This window comes from Diabrotica undecimpunctata, chromosome 4, assembly GCF_040954645.1.
Source record: "Diabrotica undecimpunctata isolate CICGRU chromosome 4, icDiaUnde3, whole genome shotgun sequence".
NCBI lineage: Eukaryota > Metazoa > Arthropoda > Insecta > Coleoptera > Chrysomelidae > Diabrotica > Diabrotica undecimpunctata.
This window is the reverse complement of record NC_092806.1, coordinates 3,131,824-3,155,223: the sequence shown is the minus strand read 5'-3', so window position 1 is coordinate 3,155,223 and position 23,400 is coordinate 3,131,824. Positions and strand designations below refer to the sequence as shown.

Genomic DNA, 23,400 nt, shown 5'->3' with positions numbered 1-23,400 from the left:
AATTTGTACCAACTCTTTGGTAAAAATTCGATATCTTTTGATCATAGTCTCCTATGGACAAAAATCAAAAAAGGTTTTAAAGGCGAACAGTGCAGCTTGTTGTTACAGTTTTTGCGTTTTGTCGAAATTTAAGTCAGATTTTATAATAGTGATAAATAAATTAACAATGCGCGATTTTTGCTTTTTTTATGATTCTCATGAGATTATCATAATTTATCATTTCCTTGAACCGGTCAATATGGAATTTTTATTATTACCTACAACCTAATTTTCAAAATTTATGGCATGAAATTTCGGTTTTGATTGTTGGCACGATGTGAGGCATTTAAAACATAGCTAAAAATTGCTGAATTACACTTTCAGTACAATATTCCAATAGAATAAGGGTTTATGTTGAAAAAAAAAAAAATTGGCAATAGGTAATAGATTAACGTAGTAGAAGTAGAATATCATATATTGTCTGGTTTTTTAAACTGTTGTTGACGACTGATTTATAGAATTTGTAACTAAAATAAAACTCACACTTTATGATTCATACTGTATCTGTGTATACACTGTTGACAATCACTTAGTTTCGAATTCCATGCAGAAATAATACAATGCTTTGTATTGCAATATAACAAACGAGAGCATGCACACAATAACTCGAATAATCTCCCAATTAACGATTTACTTGCTATCATCAAACCGTGCACATGTCAACGACGAAACAGCGTTTAGCCGACGCAAACCAATTTCATAGGTTTGAACTCTGAATAGCGGCTTGGCAAATATTGGGTAGCTCCATTCCCGATGTTAGTCATCTTAAATTATTAAACTAGGTTAACGTCTTTCGATGGAGTTGTATTTGGTTACTGGTGGCATAGTTTATATTTGACAAGTCGTGAAAGTATATTAGGTTCATGTAAGGTCTGTTAAAGACAGGAAATCACTAAACACAGCGCTGTAGCAGTTTCAGTTTATTCAGTTCATGTACATGTAATTTTGTCCTTTACTCTATGAAATTAGTTATTATAAAGAATATTAAATTGGTATAAAAGTACGTAAGGTAAGTGGTAAGGTAAAAAATAAATTATCTCAAGTGATAAAACAATAAAAAGGGTTGGAAACCTTTCACACTGTAACTCTTGAAGCTCTTAGTCATATAAGTGGAGAAAAGAAACAAAGCTAGATGTTACTCTTCCATATATTAGCCGAAAAGTTTCGTTATGTACTTACAACGCAGCATCAGTCCAAATCTGCAAGAGTAGTACACTTTAAGAAGGATTAGGGAAGCTCTTTAAATTAAAAGAGAAGGCCAATAAGTGACCTCTCATGTTTATAGTAAGCAGAATAATAACGAAATTATGACTTTTACCATTACTGCTCATGTACAGCAGATTTAAAATGTCATGGTTTATTAATAGTGATAAGCACAATTCAAAAACATATCTAAATATGGAAAACGCTCAACCAAGAACCGCGTTCCGGTTTTTCTGAGGGCCAGACGACGAAAATTCTCAAACCCATTGTCCGGATATATATCAGATAAATATAAAAGGTATTAGCTGATTGGAAAGCGGACTATTGTCAAAAATACTGCTTTCTTAAGAAATCGACCTGATATTCGTCCAGAAACCCATTTTGAAAATGAACAATAACTCGCAGCAAGCAGTGGCAAAATCCCAGGTTACGATTTTCTGAAAGAAACCTATTACCTTGTTTACGTTCATATAACTGACGTAAAACTAATCGTAACTTTACTGACGTAAAAATTAAAATGAATTGGGCACTATTCTTGAATAGTTTACCTTTGTAAGGAAACGAGCTCAGACAAAGAAATAAAATGTTAAAAGATTCTACGTTAAAAGGTTACGTCAACCCAAAAAAGACATAAACAGTCTGTGTTTGAGTATCAAATTACAAAGGAGGAGTATTTGAACGAAACAAACATGTTATATATCCTCATTAGATCATGAATTAGAAACACTTATGTGAAAATAAAATTACACTTTATTCCAAATTTTGAAATTCATTCACATATATTTATTTATATATTATGTAAATATTTATATATTTATTGGAATTAATAGAACAATAATAAATTACTTCGCTGTTATTTAGTTCATAGATAATCTTTATTGTTCAATAAAAAAAAATATGAAATTGGTACAACCTGAATTATACCAATGCTTGTGTGGCTTAAAGAAAGGACATAATTTTCACCAACTAAGTATTAAAATAAATATTTCTTTGAAAATATATAAGAAAAAAGGAATTTTTCGGCTTACCTCGACAAGAGACCATTCAAACTCAAGAAACTTCGTTTTGTCTGTTGGACGTTCAAAAAGAGAAAGGGATATGAATGACGGGGAGCTAATGAACGCTCGAATTTACCGCTCAAAACGGTTACAATATGAGGCCCCATTAAATCATTTATTTAGGTGATTTTAATAGCCATTAACAAGATTGGTAATACAGAACTAATAAAAAAATGGTGAGACACTGTTAAACTGCACAGAGAGGAAGCATCTGTCTCACGTCTTTAATGACAAAGACCGGCACACCTTTAAATCACCGGCATAAAGACAAAAGTATAGCTTAGATTTTTGTTTAGTAAGCAACAAACAAGTACGCTATCTCATAATCAGCTATACAGGTAATTATCGAATTGAATTGACTAGGGAGTTGTACCCAATATGGTTTTAGAAATGCTATGGGAACCAGGGAGTTACTTTTTGAGCTTAACCACCTATTACAAAAATGCCATGATCAAATGGCATGTAAAATTAATGGAAATACTGAAAAATATCGGAATACATGACAAGGATATTCGAGTCATTAAAAATTTGTACTAGAATAAAACTGCTATCGTAGATAGCTACACCGATGAAATTTCCATACAACGAAGAGTCAGACAAGTCTGCATTTTGTCGTCAACATTGTTCAATGTTTACTTGGATCAGTTATTTTAAAAAGGCACTTGAGAGACAACCATATGAATAAAAATCAACGGAGAACTACTTAATGTGATTAGATATGCAGACGATATAGTAATTTTGTCAGATAATAATAAAGGTCTCCAAATTCTGCTTAATGATGTTCATGAGTTAGGAGAGGAAATGGGCATAAAAATAAACTCAAACAAAACCAAATTTTTAGTGTTTAGTCGTGACCCGCATCCCGATGCAAAGTTTTAATCAAACGGAGTCCAAGTTGAGAAAGATTACAAAATGACGTCGTATTTGGAAACCCTGATAACGGACCAACTAGATCCAGACATAGAAATAAAACATAGAATAGCAATGACAAAAACTACTTTTATGAAAATGAAGTAATTTCTTTGCAATAATCACCTCAGTTTAGAACTAAAACAAAGAATGGTTAAGTGTTATGTTTGGTCCGTACTTTTGTATAGTGCAGAACTGTGGACACTAAAAGTATCGATCATGAACAAAATTGAAGCATTGGAAATGTGGGTTCATAGACAAATGCTAAAGATACCTTGGACAGCAAGAAAAACTAATAAAGAAGTAGTAAGGAGCGTCAACAAAGATAGAGAACTGCTAAACACTGATAAACATCGAAAAATGTCTTATCTGGGACATATATTAAGGGAAGGTCGATATCAAATATTACAACTGACCATTAAAGGCAAAATAGAGGGCCGTAGAGGTGTAGGAAGGAAACGGGTTTCTTGGTTGAGGAACATTCGTGAATGGAGCCATATTGCAGAAGATCGAGAAGCCTTCACAATGGTGATCGCCAACTTCGGATAATTCTGATATGGCACGCGAAGAAGAAGATGGAGTTAAAGCTAATTGACTTGATTTTAACAAGGATCTCAAGAAATTTTTGTGATTGATACCACCAACATACAACATTCTTCTTCTTGGCTGACGGTTTACCAGGTATGGTTGTAATTTTCAACGAATGTTACATCGTCTTGAATTCTCGAAAATATTTTATCCCTGGTTTATGTGAGTAAATAGATAAGTGAAGTGTCAAAAATAATCAAATAAAGAATGGATATCATCATCAGTGTCATTACACCTCGTTATGAGACAAAGCCTTCTTTCGAACAATCTTCCATTCGCCCCTGTCTCTGGCAACTCTCCTCCATGCTTTAACTACGATGGATTTTAGATCATCCTCTATGTTATCTTGATACCTTAGTTTTGGTCTTCCTATGGCTCGTCTTCGCACTGGTCCTCTTCGGACAGGGTATAAGAGGGAACATCAGACGTGGTGCCAATACAAATTGCACGTTCCTTCTTCTTAGAGTGCCAGATCTACGTGTAGCAATTGGTCCGCTGTCAAACCTGTCCACTGCCGCAAATTCCTCAACCAAGAGAGTTTCTTCCGTCCTATCCATTTCTTTCCTTCGATTTTACCGTTGAGAATTAGCCGAAGGAACTCATATCTAGGTCCTCTGATTATATGTCCAAGATATTCTAGTTTACGCCTCTTAATAATATTTAATAGAGTTCGTTGATGTCCCATTCTTCGAAGAACTTCTTCGTTTCTGGTTCTGCTAGTCCATGGAATTTTTAGTATCCTTCGATACAACCACATCTCAAACGCCTCGATTTTATTCATGATATCGGCGTTTAAAGTCCAAGTTTCACATACATACAAAAGTACAGACCACGTTGTAAGTACATGCACGTTCCTAAAAGGAGAAAAACTTCAAGAAAGACGTGGTGAGATAAGATTAGGCAGGACTTGTGGGTGGAAATGATAGATATTCGTATGGCTACAGATGAAAACTTATAAAGACATAATATAATGAGTAACGCTGACGCAACTATGGAAAAAGATAAAAAAATCTGCATTGATAAAATCCAAAAGCATAACTTAAAAAAATACAGAATTTTAATAAAACTATAATAAATTTATAGATGTATTTATTTTTTCAGTTTTAAGATAAAAAAATTTTTAGCTTTCATTTATTATTATAATAAATTTATCAAATCTCTTTTTAATTATATAAGTTTACATAAACTCATCATAATTGATTTTCTTATGTCATTTTCCTGCCTTTAGAAAAGTTATCTTTATATTTTTAAAATCTCGTACAACCTGACTTTCTGTACAAATATTTATCCGGCTATTTTGCATAAGCTCCCAATATCGATTATGTCAGCACAGTGCGGGATTGCGTGGGTCTACATTATTTATTGTAATTTAACTTTTAATTATAACTTTTTGGTGGTTTTGTTTTTGCCATTATAAATTTCTGTGAACTCTATAACGATTTACACTTTGCTGTACGTGGAAAATTGTTTGAAATTAATCTGAGTATTGCCTATGAGTTTCAAACGTTTTTCCATCACGATAGTGAAGTACATGATATATATACAAGGATTTATAGATACCACTGTACGGGTAGAATCTTAAAATAAGTTAATCCAAGGTTAAGAAAAAACGCTCCCGAACAAGAAGTTTTGACAGAATTCCTTCGTAATTTTCCAGAAGGCATGTCAAGTATTACTAACTACTTTAGTATGGATAATTCGAAATACATCTGTGTGTGACGAAAAAAATAATAAAATAAACAAGTAACTCTACATTGATAGTTTTAACTATAACAAAAATATAAAAAGTGGAATTACAAAGTACTGAATCGAGATAACTTATAAATACTAATATTTAAGTAATAAAATTTTTTAGTAAATCTTACGTTAATATTTCTTCCTGGATCATTCTCTATGAGTTGTCTAGCTAGATCTTTACATGACTTTCTAGCCGCTGGTGGTACTTTTGAGTCGTCTTCCCAGTATCTTGATGGGGAATGACCGTAAAGCGCAGCAGGCGTGGCGTGTGTTATTCTTGTGTTTGTGACTATCCCTGTCGACTTTCCTGAAAAAAAAACAACGCTAATTAGTCAAAATTTCGGTGACAAAACTGTCTACTATCGAAATTATTTATCGACTTATTTTTTTACAATAAAAAATGGACAATAAACGCCGTTGTACTAAATGAGCATGGTAAGCGGTTGTGATATCTGGACGTCACGATAATTAAAGACAGACTCTGTAAAAGGTTACTTATTAATGAGAAATTGATGGTCCAGCCGTCAGAGAGTTGACCCATAAAAATCATACGAACAAGATCAAATCAAAAAATGTTTCAAATAAAAAATGTAGCTGAGATAATTTTAAATAAAAATGTTTATTAGCGCTTTTTGTGTAAATTAAACTGTTCTCTTAGAAACAACGCTTGGAGCGACCGTCGATTTTAAACGTCAGTTGTACACTTGTAAGATCAATAAAACTTATTACTTTCATTGACTAGCCGAGATTAGAGCAGCAGTAGACAAATTAAAAAACAATAAAGCACCGGGATTGGATCAAATAGCATCGGAGTTACTGAAGGAAGGAGGAGACGCACTACAAAAAACAATACATGAATTGATAACAAAGATATGGTCGAATAGATCGAATAGACAGCTACCAACGGAGTGGAATAGCGGTATTATTGTACCATTACATAAAAAAGGAAATCAGTTAGAATGTGGAAACTACCGTGGAATCACGCTGCTGGATGCAGCATACAAAATAATGTTCAACGTCATTTATGAAAGACTTAGACCACACACTGAAAAAATAGTTGGCAAATACCAAAGTGGCTTCTGTAGACAGAAGTCAACAATAGACCAGATATTTGTTCTGCGACAGATCCTCGAAAAAACAAGTGAATATAACATCGACACACATCATCTCTTCATAGACTTTAAAAGCGCATATGACAATATAAACCGAGAATTCTTAATAAAAGCAATGAAAGAATTGAATATACCAACACAACTAATAGAACTAATAAACGAATCTCTAAAAGTAGAAAGTGGAATCCGGATACAAAACGAATTAACGGAAACAACAGATGTGAAAAAGGGACTACGCCAGGGAGACGCTCTATCATGCATCTTGTTCAACATCGTACTCGAGAAAATACTGAGGGACACAACAGTCAATACATGAGGAACAATCATTAATAAAAGCGTTCAAATACTAGCATTTTCAGATAATGTTGACATAATCGCAAGATCAAGAAGAGAAATGATAGAGGCATACAACCAAATAGAACGAGCTGCACAAAATAGTGGTCTTAAAATCAATCAGACCAAAACAAAATATATGCAGGTAAGTAAAAACTCAGAAATAAGGCAGCCACAAAATATAACAATAGGAGAATACAACATAGAGGGGGTAAAAAACTTTATATACTTGGGATCCCTAGTCACGTCTGATAATAACGTTACGGAGCAGGTGAAGAGGCGAATATTTATTGCAAATAAATGTTACCATGATTTAATTAGGCAACTAAGATCAGATAACGTCGCAAATGCCAAATATATAAAACCCTAATAAGACCGGTACTCACATATGGCTCAGAAACCTGGACACTCACTAAAAGAGAGGAAACGTTGTTAGCCACCTTTGAAAGAACAATCTTGCGACACATATATAAGGGCATAAAAGAAAACGGAATATGGCAAAGAAGATACAACTCTAAACTATACAAAATATACCAGGATCCGGATATTATAACATTCATTAAAATAGGACGGCTGCATTGGATAGGACATGTAGAAAGCATGGAAGAAGGCGAAATACCAAACAAAATATTCAAACAGATGCCAGTAGGAAAAAGAACAAGAGGAAGACCAAAACTGAGATACTTGGAACAAATAGAAAATGATATAACAACCTTAAAAATAAAAAACTGGAGAAAAATAGCACGAAACAGATCAGAATTGAGAAGAATCCTGGAACAGGTCAAGACTCAAAAAGGGTTGTCGAGCCAGTGATGATGATAATGGTAAGATCAATAAAACTGATTACTTTCATTGACTAGTCGTAGCAAAATGTCTATTTTAAGAGATCAATGTTTAAACCATGAATATGAAATTTCAATTTTGAGTTGTGGCAATACACATGAGGAATTAGAAATATGAATAAAAAACGCAGAATTTAATGTTTATCATTACAAATGATGGAACGTCACGGGAAATACATCAAAGAAGACAGTTTTGAATTTAGTTTACAGCAAAAGTTTGGTTCTTGTGAAAAATGTACCAGTGAAATTGAAAAAAAAGATTTCCGCTTTTTTTTTTACAGAACAGTTTTGGACACAAATACTGTTTGGAGTTTGAGTAGGTGAAATTTGTAAAAATGTAAAAATGACGATTGTTGTAATTTATTTTCCATGTCCCTTTAAAAATTTGTCCAACGATCCTCTCCTCAGTTTTGCCACTTTATCTGGATCTAGTTTTAAATCTAGGTACTTAAGTTTTTATTACACAATTTTCAATCAAAACCCACATTGTTTTAATGCGTAAAGGTCAAGAAACATTGATTTTAAATAACCGTGTTTGATTTTTTAAACCAGTGCATAGTAAAGGCTCGATAGGCGCGAGGTCCGATCGTATTTACAAACATCAACGGATGTATAAACACGGGAACGCTCCACTCCACTTATTGACTTTATCAATCAACGATTCGTCATAAAACTTCAAATAAAGTTGTCAAATTGAGTGCTTACTATTAAAAGTCAAACTTAAAAATGTATTTTTCTACTTATATATTAGATATTTGCCTACTAATATATGCGATGATGATTATGTAAAGTTTCTATCTAGTTTTGGTGATATTTTGGGCACTAATGTAAATTTTTTGTTGTTAGGTGATTTTAATTTGCCTTTTTATGATAATAAGGGCTGTGCAAAATGCAATTTTATTGATATTCATAATTTTACCCAACACAACTTAGTGTATAATCAAATGCAAAGGTTGGATTTAGTATTTTCAAACATGAATGACAACAATTTAATTAAATGTAATGTACACTTGTTAATGAAGACACATTTAATTTTTAGATGCAACCGAGAATTGTATTAAAAATTCATTTTTCCATGACTATGCACAGGGTGATTTTATCTTTGATATGACCTCATTTAAGATGTGGACTGGACAGAGCTAGAGGGGTGCTTGGATGTAGATGTATGTACGCAGTTGTTTTATGAAAAGCTGTATGCACGCATTGATCAGTCAGTACCTAAAAACAGTCAAGGAATGTATTAAGAACAACAAACAGGTATTCTACTTTCTTTACTTCAGAACTTATATCTAATATTAAACATAAGAATCGTCTTCATAGGCAGGTAAATAAATCTGCAAGTGCTTTGGTTTTGATTGAATATAAATCACTGAGAGGAGAGGTGGAACAGCTTAGTAGGAAAGCAAATAGGTGTTACAATGAAAATATTGAGAATAGTGTACAAAGTGACCCTAGTAATGTTCGGTCCTTTATGAAATCCAGTGGTGTAAATAATACAATTTCAACAGACGTCCCTTATAGGGGTGTGGAGAAAAGTGGCTGTCAATATATTGCCAATGTTTTTGCAGAATACTTTGGCTCTGTATTTCAAAGATCAAATAGTATTGATAGATCACTAAATCAGGGTGGCTTTTACTTTTCAAAATTAACAGTTGAGAATGTTCTCCAAAGCAAGACTAAAACTAAAAAAAAGCCACAGGTAATGACAATATACCAGCATACATTTTTAAAGGTTGTGCAGAGACTCTTTCTGTCCCTCTCACCCTATATTTAAATCTGGTAATTCTGGTAACGTTAAGAACTATAGGCCTACATCTGTCATTAATTTAATTGCTAAAATATTCGAGAATGAATGTGTTTCGTAACAGTATTTTGAATTAATTTGGAGATAGGTTCTGTCCAGAACAACATGTTTTTTTACCAAGGAAGTCCACTGTGTCAAATTTATGCGTTTTTGCAGCAGAGACCATAAATAATAAAACTCAGCTGGATGTTATTTTTAACGACTATAGCAAAGCTTTTGATAAGATTGATCATTCTATACTTATTGAAAAGCTAAGCAAATTTGGTTTTGATTCATAAGTATGTATGTTTATAAGGTCATATCTTTCTGATAGGTTAAATCAAGTTGAAGTCGGGAACAGTTTATCTAAACAATTTATGTCGACATCAGATGTACCACAAGGTAGAAATTTGGGTGCTCTTCTCTTCGCTATATTTATTAACGATTTACTTCACTCTGTAAAGTTTTCGATAACCCTGCTATTTGCAGATGATTTTAAAATTTTTCGAGAAATTTCAAATCTGCAGGAGTCTGAGATGCTGCAATGTGATCTGAGCTGAGTAGTTCAATGGTTCGATGATATCAAAATGTTTCTAAACACTTCTAAATGTCATGTTTTTACTATCACTCGAAAAACACAATTCATGGAGAAAGAATACAAAATTTCTAGCACTGTACTTGGAAGAAAGAACACTTGCAAAGATCTTGGAGTAATGTTCCAGCAAAATTTGAGATTTAATGAACACTATCTGATCATCATTGGAAAGGCATATAGAACTCTTGGCTTCATAAATCGTAATTCAAAATTTTAAAAAATTTGAAACTCGAATATCATTATACAATGCACTGGTAAGACTTCACTTAGAGTATGCCTCTATTATATGGGCACCACATGCCGAATTCAATATTGATCTGATTAAAAAGGTTTAAAAACGATTCTTAAGGTTTCTTTATGTCAGAAAGTTTGGTATCTATTCATACATGATTTTCTATAATGCTATGTTAACTTGTTTTAAAATTCAGCGACTGGATAATAGAAAAAATTTTCATTCAGGCCTTTTCATTTACTACGTTGTAAATCACATTAAATATAAAGATTGCTTTTTTATAAATAATATTTAATTTAATGTTCCAAAAATACATCTAAGAATTAATAACACACGACTATTCTCAACTAATAAGACTGATTGTTCACCCAAAAAAAAAACGGGTGTGGCAGTCCAATGGGACTGCCGGTAGAAGTTATACTTCTATACAGTCGTTCGTCGTTAAAAATTTATATAGGAGTCAATCTGCACAATCATTACATGTGTAATGCTATAGGTAAGAGAGCGCAGAAAGAGAAAAAGAATTAGTTATATAGGTATATGGTGCATCGTTTGCTGTATATAAACATTTGACCTGTAATAGGAGTATAGTAAATGAAGGATTGTATCAATATTTTAATGAAAATATATATTTTTATTTTTATATACACTCGCGATCATAAAATCCGGGTCACCTTGAAAATCACCGATATTTCATTTTTAACGAGCTTTATCGTAAATAATACTAACACAAATACAAACTAATGCATATTTGTGAGAATTGTTGCGGTTTCCTTTGTAACAAAGAATTCCATTAGTGCCGATTTCGCGGTAAAGTGCACACTTCCCAAAATGAACGCTACCTGTAACTCCGCTTGTTTTAAGTGTCTCGTTTGTACTTCGACTTTCTGTTCAAATGCAACGGACAAACGTTTATTATTGCCACCATTAGTGTTTATTAGTGCCATTATTAGTGTTTATTTTTTGACAAAAAAATGCCTTTGACTGTTGTATACGTGTCGGTAATAATTAAGAATATTACGTTTTTCTGTTAAATAAAAATAAAAATTAATTTCAAAGATTAAAAACCTATTTTTCGTGCTCTAAAAATTACGGGCCCTAGGCACATGCCCAGGTTGCCAAGACCTTAGTCCGCCCCTGGACAAATAGAAATAAATAAATCATCATCATCATATAACGGGGGTCCTACGGCGATTGCCGCTTTACGCATTTCAGCCTCCATCTTTTCCTATCTCTCCAATCTCCCTCTTCTAAGCCTCTAGATTGCATTGTTTTTGTAATTTCTCTTCTCCAGGAATTTGGTGGTCTTCCCCTTTTCCTTCTTTCTGGCGGAACATACATTAAGGCTTTCTTTGGCCACCGCTCTTCCTCCATTCTCATCACGTGACCATACCATTGTAATTGCCTTCCTTGTATTCTATCTGAAGGAGTATCTCTAATTCCTGTACGGTTTCGTATTTCCTCATTCCTAATTCTTTCCATTCTCGATACTCGACATGACCTTCTAAGATAATCCATTTCCACAACGTCTACTTTATCTCGTTCATTCTTTGCCATCGTCCAACATTCAGCACCATATGTGGTAATTGGTTCTATAATTGCTCTGTATACGCGAAGTTTGGTATGCATCTTTATTTTATTAGACCACAGTAATGAATTCAGTATTCGGATGCATTTTTTCCCTTGGGTTATTCGGTTTTGTACATCTATCTTAACTCTGCCATCTGCTGATATGATGCTTCCTAGATATTTATACTGGTTGCAGCCTTTTATAACTGCGTTTTCAAGCCTCAGATCTGTGGTATTTCCTCCAATTTTTAAATATTCTGTTTTGCTTATGTTTACAGTAAGCCCCTATTTGGCATATTCCTCAAATAATTTTCGATTCATATAATTTATATCTTCCTCATCGGTTGCAACCATCACCTGATCATCTGCAAATAACAATGTATACAGAGTTTCTTGTCCCACTTCGATGCCCATAAATCTACATTTATTTCTCCAATTCCTCAATGCTTCTTGGACGTATATTTTAAAGAGTGTCGGTGACAAACAGCATCCTTGCTTTAGGCCTTTAGTGACTTTAAATTCATTTGAGGTTCTGGTTCCAATTTTTACACAACTAACTGCATTTTCGTACAATTTATATATCGCTCGGATATACGTCGAATCCAATCCGGACCTTTCGAGGACCTCAAACATTTTCTTTAACGGGACACTATCATATGCTTTCTCAAGGTCTATAAATACCAAATGGGTCTCTCTACTTCTTTCGACACGCTTTTCAATTATTTGTCGTAGGATAAATATATTATCAAGGCAGGATCTCCCGGTACGAAAGCCGCTTTGTTCTTCAATATCTTGTATCTGTCTTTCAACCCTCTTCTTTAATATTCTGCCGTACAACCGGCCCACAGAGCTCGTCACACTAATACCTCTATAATTGGAACAGTCTCTTTTATTCCCTCTCTTATATATGGAGCTTATATATGATTAATCCAATCTTTAGGAATTTCCTGGTCTCCACACATACATTTATTGAAAAGGTCTACTATTAATTCTAAAAGTGCAGTCGGCCCATATTTAACCAGCTCTATGGGAATGTCTCCAGGCCCTGCGGCTTTTCCGTTTTTAACCTCTTTTAAGGTTTCCGTCAATTCAGATAATGTTATTATAGGGATTTCCTGTCTTTCGTCTCTGTTGTCTATTAATTCCCTTATCTTTTCCCATCTGTACTCTACTCTATCCTCTTTCAGCAGTTTCGTATAATATTCTTCCCATTCATTTAACTTTATGAGAGAAATGTTGTCTTCACTTTTCTCATTTTTCCTAAACTTCTTTAATGTTTTCCAAGCTTGTGCCACTTTTGTTCCACCCATAAATCTGTCTAGTTCATCACACTTAGCCACTAGAAATAAATAAATAAAGTATAAAAAGAAGAGAAAGTAGGAGACGGTAAAGCAAAATATACCCGTATGTAATATTAGTAAATTAAAAATAGCAAAATATAGAGAAATACATTTAGAAAATTGTATAAAGTCCTCTGCAGTAAAAACTTTTTTTAATAAATCTTTTACCTAAAGTAATAAGAGGACCCAATATTTATCGAATAATTTTTTTGCTTCATAAAGATGTAATGTTCGGTAACCTATAAAATGAAGTAAGCTTTCTTTTACTAACTTTATTTCGCTGATCGAACCGGTTGCGGCAACATTTTTCATATGTCACAAAAATTTGGTTAATAAAATACAAACGGCAACATGAAAGAAATATCTAGGTGGTTTAAATTTCCTCCTGTATTTTATTTGTACTTCGTATCCAATTCGCAAACTATTGGAGAAGCATTCGGTCGAAAACGGTGGCGCTCTCTCTCTATATTTATGCGACGTGTTTTCTAGCAAGTTGTTCAAGATTAAAGATATTGTAGGATAAAAGAGACTGCAGATATATCGACGAGTGTGCTCGACGGATCCTTACGGAATACATTGTTGTGTGGGGGACAATCGTAAAAGTTTCAACTATTCGACGAAATTGTGTCACTTACTCCGTAAATCATTTTAGCAAAATGAACCGTCCTGGGAAGTATTCGTCTGGATTCGTTCAAAAATATCGAGCTTGTACGATTTATCTTTTATGGGTTTTATATGAGGTGACAAAGACTTTTGATTTAGATGTTTTTCTTGATTCTTCTATTTCTTGTACTGTGTACCGGAACAGAGATGATAAATTGGATGGTTGCCATACAATTCGTTTAAAATATGTGGGGAAATTTTCAGCGTTTACATATAAACCCCTATCTAGAATATCGTAAAATAGTATTACCAATTACGATATTTATATTAAAAAATAGAAATATTACATTTATATAAAATTATAAAAAGTGTCCACGAATGCTTTTTACAAAAGAAAAGTACAAATTCTGAAACTTATTATATGGCGTTTGGACGTCTATTCTATTAGTGTAGCGGATAGATACTCTTTTGCCTTCCCGGTAGAAGGTAGATCTACTTATGGGATACCACCACGGCTACGTGGAATAAGACAAATTTCGTAGTATCTACTGCCTTATTGTCCCTATGTTTAAAAACTGTTGGTATTAAAGATTGACCACTATTCTGCCCTCCTAAGGAATACCACAGCATCTGCAGTACTTATAAGATGATGCATATAAGAGACACCATTTAAAACAATATTTAAAAAATGTACCGTTTGTACATTATAAAATTATATAAAAGTAGTAACAACAAAAATTTTAAGCGAAATAAGTTCTATTCTTGAATAATCAAATTAAATATTAAAGGTAAAAGTATATTACAGCGGAAATATAATATTGAAATATTAAAGAATCGCCAATTTCCTTTGAAAGCGTCGGTGCGAGGAAGCCGTTGAAGCAAAAAGAATTTTCAAATCGGATTTTGAGCTGAAGTCGATTCGGTATTTGCAAATTCGAAAACAAATTTGTAAAACCATTATTTCAAGCTTAATTAGTATTCAAAGAAACCAAAAAATGACGTAAAAAGTTGGGGATCGGAAACAATAATCACTTAAAATTTTACAGCTTTATTTTCAATTATAAATGGACCAAAAGATGAATTTTATTAATGCTGTTCTTGTCATTCAAAACTAAAACGAACAACTTACTTTTAACGAGGTAATGACATTTACAGCATTAAGAAAATACTAACAAAACCCAAAAAATGGGCAAGAGAGGCCAGATCCTCGAGCGCTGAGTCACCAAATTGGGTGTAGGCGAAAGCGGGGACTCGAGAGCTGAGCAAGCAACACAGATCGATAGAGCGCCTAATGATGGCCTACATTGTTCGAGGTAGGATTTCGTAGAGAAATCCAGGCTAGTACTTAACACTCTAACATAAAAAGCGCTTTGCTAATAAGGCAGCCTCTATAGCGCATCAGATCGATATCGGGGGGAAAGTGGATGAGGCCAAGTTTTGTCCAAGTATGCAACTAAGAATGAAGCCCAATAATATTTTAAAGCTATATTATCATAACATATATCTTCGTTAGGTCAAAAAGTCGATAAAAAATTATTGTGTTCATGATGTTGTCAAACAGTTGAAAAATCGTGTTAGTTTCACAAATTGTCAAACATATCTAAAATCAAGTACATATGGTTATAAAGATAAAAGACACATGCTAGAATATTTGTGAATACTTGACAGAATACTAAGTATTTTAGCAGTATGTAAAAAAAAAATAAAAATGAAAAGTGTGCACCTGTGGCTGTTAATGGGTTAAGGCATGAGCAAGCGTCTCTTCTTCTTCATGTGCCTTGTCCGTTCCGAACGTTGGCAATCAACATGGCTATTCTGACTTTGTTTACGGCAGATCTGAATAGTTTAGCAGATGACAATCCGAACCATTGCCGCAAGTTTTGGAGCCACGCGTGTCTTCTCCTCCCTGGACCCCTTCTGCTGTCTATTTTCCGTTGAACGATCAGCTGTAGTACTCTATATTTATTATGTCTCATAACGTGACTTAAGTATTCCAACTTTCTTTTCTTTATACTTATTCCTACCTCTCTCTCTTTACCTATCCGGCGTAGTACCTCTTCGTTGGTCACGTGCTCAGTCCAGGATATACATAATATACGTCGGTAAGCCCATATTTCGAAGGCCTCTACTTTTTTCATCATTTTTGCGGTCATTGTCTACGCCTTCATTCCATATAACAAAACCGGGAATACATAACATTTCAGAAGTCGAATTTTGAGAGGTAGGGTGAGGCTTTTAGAGGTGAAAATTTGTTTCAAACTAGTGAACGATGCTCATTGCCTTTTCTACTCTTAAACGTATTTTCTTCGCTTGATCCCAATTTGAGTTAACTGTAGTTCCCAAGTAGATGTACGAATCCAAGTGTTCAATTCTTTCATTCTCTAATATCAGTTGCTGTGGTGGTTGTTGGTTTGCTTACTAACATCCATTTGGTTTTTGTGATATTTAGTCTGAGTCCGTATTGTGCACTTGTTTTTTGTATCTTACTCATTAGGCAACTCAGTTCTTTCATGCTACTTGCTAGAATCACAGTGTCATCAGCATACCTTATGTTATTAATTATTTTTCCATTTATCTTTATGCCTTCTGTGCTTTCCTCCAGCGCTGTCTTAAATACTTCTTCTTAGTATATATTAAAGAGAATGGGAGACAAGATACAACCCTGTCGTACCACTTTTTTGATCTCAATTTTATTGGTTAATGTAGATCCTACTTTCACTTTAGCTGTTTGACCCCAATAGAGACTCGCTATTGTTCGAATGTCTCTGTAGTCGACTCCGATCTTATGGAGAACTTCAATCATTCTTTCGTGCTTTACGTTATCGAATGCTTTTGCATAGTCCATAAAGCATATGTACACGTCTTTGTTCATATCTCTGCAGCGCTGGATGAGTACCTGTAGACTAAAAAGTGCTTCTCTTATTCCAAGAGAATTCCGAAACCCAAATTGCGAATCTCCAATGTTATCCTCGCATTTTTTGCTTATTCTGTTGTAAATAACCTTGATGTATGCCTTTGAAATGTGGTTAATTAGACTTATCATCCGATGACTCTAGCCAGTCTTCAGGAAACTCCCCGCTGTTATAGATATTGTTAAAGAGTCTGACGAGTGAGTCTAGAAATTGACTGTTTGTTTCGCAGAGCATTTTCAATACTTCTTCGTATACGTTATCGTTGCCTGGTCTTTTGTTATTTTTAAGACCCTTTATAGCATTCTCCACTTCTGATGTTGGAATAGAAAGGCCAGTATCATCATTGCTCAGTGTGTACCTACTAGAACGGTCATCATTAAACAGTTGTTCCACATAAGTTTCCCAGATTCTAACTATTTTGTCGGGGTCTAGTTGTAGATTTCCATTATCATCGCACAGCCCTTTCGATAAAATATTGTAGCTTTTCTTTGTTGTAAATTCCTTTATCTTCTTATGCATATTGTGATAGTAGTATACTTTTTCGCACTGTTCGATTTCTTCGCATCTCTTCGAGAACCATTTCTCCCAGCTTGAGAGCAAGCCTCTCAGGCTGGGTTATACTGTTGCTTGCTTGATAAACAATGTTACGAATAAAAACAAATTAACTATCTTATACAGCAACTTCTAGAAAAAATTATATAGAGGAATTCTAATATCTAGGAATAAAGTCGATTAAAACTATTAAAAATTAAGAAAAGGAGTTTTTAATAATATAAGCGATTTATGTTTATGGATTTTAATTAAAATTAACTTAAAACTAATTTTAATCTTAGGCGATTGGAATTCAAGAGTAGGTAAGGATATTAACAGGGGATTAGGATGCATTGGACAATATGGGGAAGAAACATTAAATAGAAATGGAATTAAAATGCTGGAATTCTGCCAAACCAATGACCTGATAATAGGAAACACATTCAGTGAACAAACCATTAACGACAAATATACATTTGTGGCTGAAGAGAGAAATGCGAAAAGCTTAATCGACTATATAGTCTATACGAGAAACCTAGAACAAAATATAAAAAACATCTTAACGGAAAAGGAACCCGAACTGTTTACACAACACAGGATGGTCACTGCAAAACTGGAGGATGAAAAAATGGAGGAAGTGAAAAGAAAAGAGTACAAGAAAGTAAATGTAAACAAACTAAAGATAAAAAGTGTGCGAGAATTTTACACGGAGGAAATTAACAAAAGACTGAGACAAATAGAGCGCCAAAAAGAAACATGGACAATGGAAGAAAGATGGAGTACATACAGTGAAGTATTAAAGACAACAGTAACTGAAGTGTGTGGAATCAAAAAATATAATAAACAGTTAAAAAGGACAAGGTGGTGGAATAAAGAAGTGAAGACAGAAATAAAAAAGAAGAAAATAGCATGGAAAAAATACCTCGAAACGGGATTAGAAGAAGATAAAGAAAAATACTATAGGCAGAGACGATTGGCAAAAAAGACAGTCACACAAGCAAAAACAAAAACATGGAAAGAATTTGGAGAAAAACTTCAGGAAGAATATATAACAAATAATAGAAACTTTTGGACGACAATACGACACATAAGGCAGGGAAAACGAAAGGAAATAAACGCAGTAAGAGATACTTCAAACCAAATACAAATAAGCCCAGAACAAATAGCTAGGGTATGGAAAGAATATTATGAGAAAAAATTTGATACCGAAGTGAAAAAGGAAGACAATATAATCAATGAAGACGAAGAAAACACAGAGCCAGAGCAAATAAGTAGAGAAGAAGTAATAGAAGGATTATCAAATATAAAATTAGGCAAGGCAGGTGGAGATGATGAAATTGAACCGGAAATGGTAAAATACATGGGAGAAGAAGGAATAAACTGGCTATGGAAAATATATAAAGAGGCGTGGGAAAAACAAACAATCCCTAAAGACTGACAGAACAATATCATCGTGCCAATATAAAAAAAAGAAGAACATGTAAACTGCGACAACTATAGGGCAATATGTCTGTCATCGGTGTGCTATAAAATATATACGAAAATAATAGAGAAGAGACTGAGACAAGAAGTAGAAATGGTATTGGGAGAAGAACAAATGGCATTTAGACCAGGAAGACAGACAAATGACAACATATATATCATTAGAAACCTAATAGAAAGAAGCATAGATACGGGGAAAAACTAGTATTAGCATTCATAGACCTAAGAGCAGCATTTGACATGATAGAAAGACATATTATAGGGAAATACATAAGGAAAATTAACGTACCTAATGCATTGATAAAAATTATAGAAAGTACTTATAAAGAGGTAAAAGGAAGGGTACAAATAACAAGGGAAAGATCGGAAGCATTTAATTAAAAGAGAGGTATTAAACAAGGAGATAGTCTCAGCCCTTTGCTATTCATAATAGTAATGAACGAATTGATAAGAAACACTAGAGTCAGAACTAATCAACTACAGACAATAATAGGTTACCGCAGATTACAACCGGTAACAATAGAGTCCTTAATGTATGCAGACGACATAGTACTAATAGCAGATTCCGAGAATAAAATGCAGAAACTAATGAATATATGGGTAGAATAAATAAAAGAACTTAAAATGGAAATAAACGAGGAAAAAAGTAAGATAATGATAATCAGCGGCAAAGGAGATAAGGAAGATAATCAAATAAAAATAAAATGTAAAAACTCAGAATTGGAAATAGTAACAACTTACGAATACCTGGGAAGTATGATAACTAATGATGGAAAAATAGACTGGGAAATAACAAATAGAGCAAAGAAATCAAACAAGTTATATTATGCGTTAGCCCCAATAATGGGAAAAAGAGAACTTGCACGAGAAACAAGAATAAAAATATATAACACAATAGTGATACCGACTGTGCTCTATGCAAGTGAAAACTGGACAATTCTGGAAAAACATAAGAGCTCGATAAACGCAATGGAGATGAGACATCTAAGAAGGATAGCTGGAAAGACAAAATGGGATAGATTAAGCAACGAGACTATTAGGAGAATGGCCAACCAGGAACCGATAATGAACAAAATAGCAAAGATACAAATAAACTGGTATGGGCATCTGATGAGGATGCAATCCAGTAGAATAACAAGAAAAATTTATGAAGCAAAAAACATCGGAAAAAGAAAAAGAGGCAGACCAAGAAAAAAATGGATACAGCAAGTAGTAGAGGCGGGAAAACTTAAACAAAAATCACTCGAGGAATTCAAAATAATGACAGGAAACAGAAAAGAATGAACGAGGTAGGTAATTGGAAATTAAAATAGCCAGCCCAAATCCGACACCCTGTTAGGGTAAAAGGAAGGGGAGAAAGAAAGAAAGAAAATTAAAATTAACTTAAAAAAAATTCATAAATAATATTTATCTACTTTATATGCATCAGGATATCAAAAAAGTTTGATTTAAAAATCTTAGGAGAGAGGACCTGTCGCCTTCCATTTAGAAAGGGGTTGGTGCCTCTTTTTGAGCCAGTGAATGTTCGTGCAACAGCAAAAAATTAAGTGCAAAAACTTAGATCAAACTAAAACTTTTAAAAGTATAATAAAACTATATTAATACTTTGTATAATCGTAAGGCAGATTTTTATCCCAAACTTTATGCAGAACTTCCGCATTAGTTTATGCACGTCCCGTCTCTCCAAGGAACTCGGAAAATATGCCAAAAAGAAGCGGATTACTTTTGGAAGGTTACGGTTGGATTTTTATGAGTTATTTTCATGTTTGTGACAAAGCCTCGCCGGCATAATCCTCTCGGAAAATATATTTTCGTCTCTCTGGTGGTATATTTGGCACTAAACTTGCCTGGAATCGAACATTTCCTCGAGGAAAAGGGTTGCACGGCAAAGGATTGACTCTTTTATGTATGATAATTGAAAGCCTAATAAAGTGTCAGCTTATTTTTAATATACAGTTTGGTTCTTTTAGTTGATAAACGGTTTAAAAGGCAAGGCAATAAATTTGCAATATTTTACAATCTTTTCCTTGCCATAAATATATGAAACAGAATTACTTAATATGGTTTATATCAGTGGAGTGTTACCAAGTTGATACACATAATAATATATAATATAAATGCACAATTTCTTAAATCATTGGATATTTGTCATAATAAAAGTCTTAGATTAATCACAGGGGATTTTTCAACTTCCACGATACCCATCATTTATACTCTTTTATAAGGACCCACTACTACATCACCGCTGCATATTCCTCGCCCTATCACATACCGCCTCAGTCGCTTGTATTATAAAGAAAAATATTCGCTATACTAAAAAAACATATTACGAAAGAACTAAATCCATACTTCAAAATCTAAACACTAATTTTCCGGATGTTTTCTCCTCAGATATTAAATATCTGGAGCTTTGGCTAATAAATTTACCAATATATGGTATATCTATGGTCTATTGCGATAAATCCAGTTTAAACAATTCGCTAATTCGGCTTAAGTTCGAAGTCCTCCTAGAAAAGTACCCCGACCGCTATAAAATCTACACAGATGCATTTAAGTTCAAAGACGGAGTGGGGGCATTAACCATTTTCTTGGAAAACAATCGTTTTTTTCATTTATCTCCAATATTTAGCTGAGGTATACCCTTTATACCGTGCTGTGAAACTTTTTACTGAGTTTACCGTCACAAACTCACTTTATGTCAAAAACCGTCACCTAAACAGATTCCCTTAGCTCTATAAACTCATTGGAACATATTTTTTCAAAACATCCTTTTGAAAAGTCATCATCATCATATAACGGGGGTCCTACGGCGATTGCCGCTTCCCGCATTTCAGCCTTCATTTTTTTCTATCTCTCCAATCTCCCTCTTCTAAGCCTCTAGATTGCATTGTTTTTGTAATTTCTCTTCTCTAGGAAGTTGGTGGTCTTCCCCTTTTCCTTCTTTCTGGCGGAACATACATTAAGGCTTTCTTTGGCCACTGCTCCTCCTCCATTCTCATCACGTGACCATACCATTGTAATTGCCTTCCTTGTATTCTATCTGAAAGAGTATCTCTAATTCCTGTACGGTTTCGTATTTCCTCATTCCTGATTCTTTCCATTCTCGATGCTCGACATGACCTTTTAAGATAATCCATTTCCACAACGTCTACTTTATCTCGTTCATTCTTTGTCATCATCCAACATTCGGCACCATATGTGGTAATTGGTTCTACAATTGCTCTGTATACGCGAAGTTTGGTATGCATCTATATTTTATTAGACCACAGTAATGAATTCAGTATTCGGATGCATTTTTTCCCTTGGGTTATTCGGTTTTGTACATCTATCTTAACTCTGCCATTGGCTGATATGATGCTTCCTAGATATTTATACTGGTTATAGCCTTTTATGACTGCGTTTTTAAACCTCAGATCTGTGGTATTTCCTCTAATTTTTAAATATTCTGTTTTGCTTATGTTTACAGTAAGTCCCCATTTGGCATATTCCTCAAATAATTTTCGATTCATATAATTTATATCTTTGTCATCGGTTGCAACCACCACCTGATCATCTGCAAACAACAATGTATACAGAGTTTCTTGTCTCACTTCGATGCCCATAAATCTACATTTATTTTTCCAATTTCTCAATGCTTCTTGGACGTATATTTTAAAGAGTGTCGGTGACAAACAGCATCCTTGCTTTAGGCCTTTAGTGACTTTAAATTCATTTGGGGTTCTGGTTCCAATTTTTACACAACTAACTGCATTTTCGTACTATTTATATATCGCTCGGATATACGTCGAATCCAATCCGGACCTTTTGAGGACCTCAAACATTTTCTTTAACGGGACACTATCATATGCTTTCTCAAGGTCTATAAATACCAAATGGGTCTCTCTACTTCTTTCGACACGCTTTTCAATTATTTGTCGTAGGATAAATATATTATCAAGGCAGGATCTCCCGGTACGAAAGTCGCTTTGTTCTTCAATATCTTGTATCTGTCTTTCAACCCTCTTCTTTAATATTCTGCCGTACAACCGGCCCACAGAGCTTGTCACACTAATACCTCTATAATTGGAACAGTCTCTTTTATTCCCTCTCTTATATTTTGATATATATGATTTTTATATCCTTTTGAAAAGTAACTTAAAAATTAGCTGTCTAAAGCTCATCAAAATGAAAGAAGAGTTCAATTTTTGTGGGTACCCTTATACGTCGGAATAACGAGAAACGAAGAAGCTGACAGGACTGCACGAGAGGCAATTTTAAGCGATTATTGGACAAGTATATTTCCAGTGATTTAAACTCTTATTAAAAAAAAAGGATTGTGTTTATGGCCAAATGAGTAGTTTCAAACTAATTCTAAGCTGAATAAGATCAAAAATAATGTTAGCCAGTGGATTACATCCTCGATTCCATCCTTCGCGTGAACAAATTGTACTTGTGCGTTTACGTCTAGAACAAAGTTAACACACTCTTACCTTTTCACATAGAATAACACACCCATGTGTGATCAGTAGATTATTTTCCAAAATCGGTGTTAT

At 34.0% G+C, this 23,400-nt stretch overlaps 1 protein-coding gene across 2 annotated transcripts in view; it reads right to left on the bottom strand.

Annotated features, from left to right (window-relative positions):
• LOC140439043 (alkaline phosphatase-like) overlaps positions 1-23,400 on the bottom strand; it is a 586,651-nt gene that overhangs the window by 134,892 nt on the left and 428,359 nt on the right. For both annotated transcript variants that reach the window (XM_072528682.1, XM_072528683.1), the window contains one exon: positions 5,663-5,841. In XM_072528682.1, the coding sequence (XP_072384783.1) occupies positions 5,663-5,841 (179 nt within the window). The remainder of the gene's footprint in view (positions 1-5,662; positions 5,842-23,400) is intronic.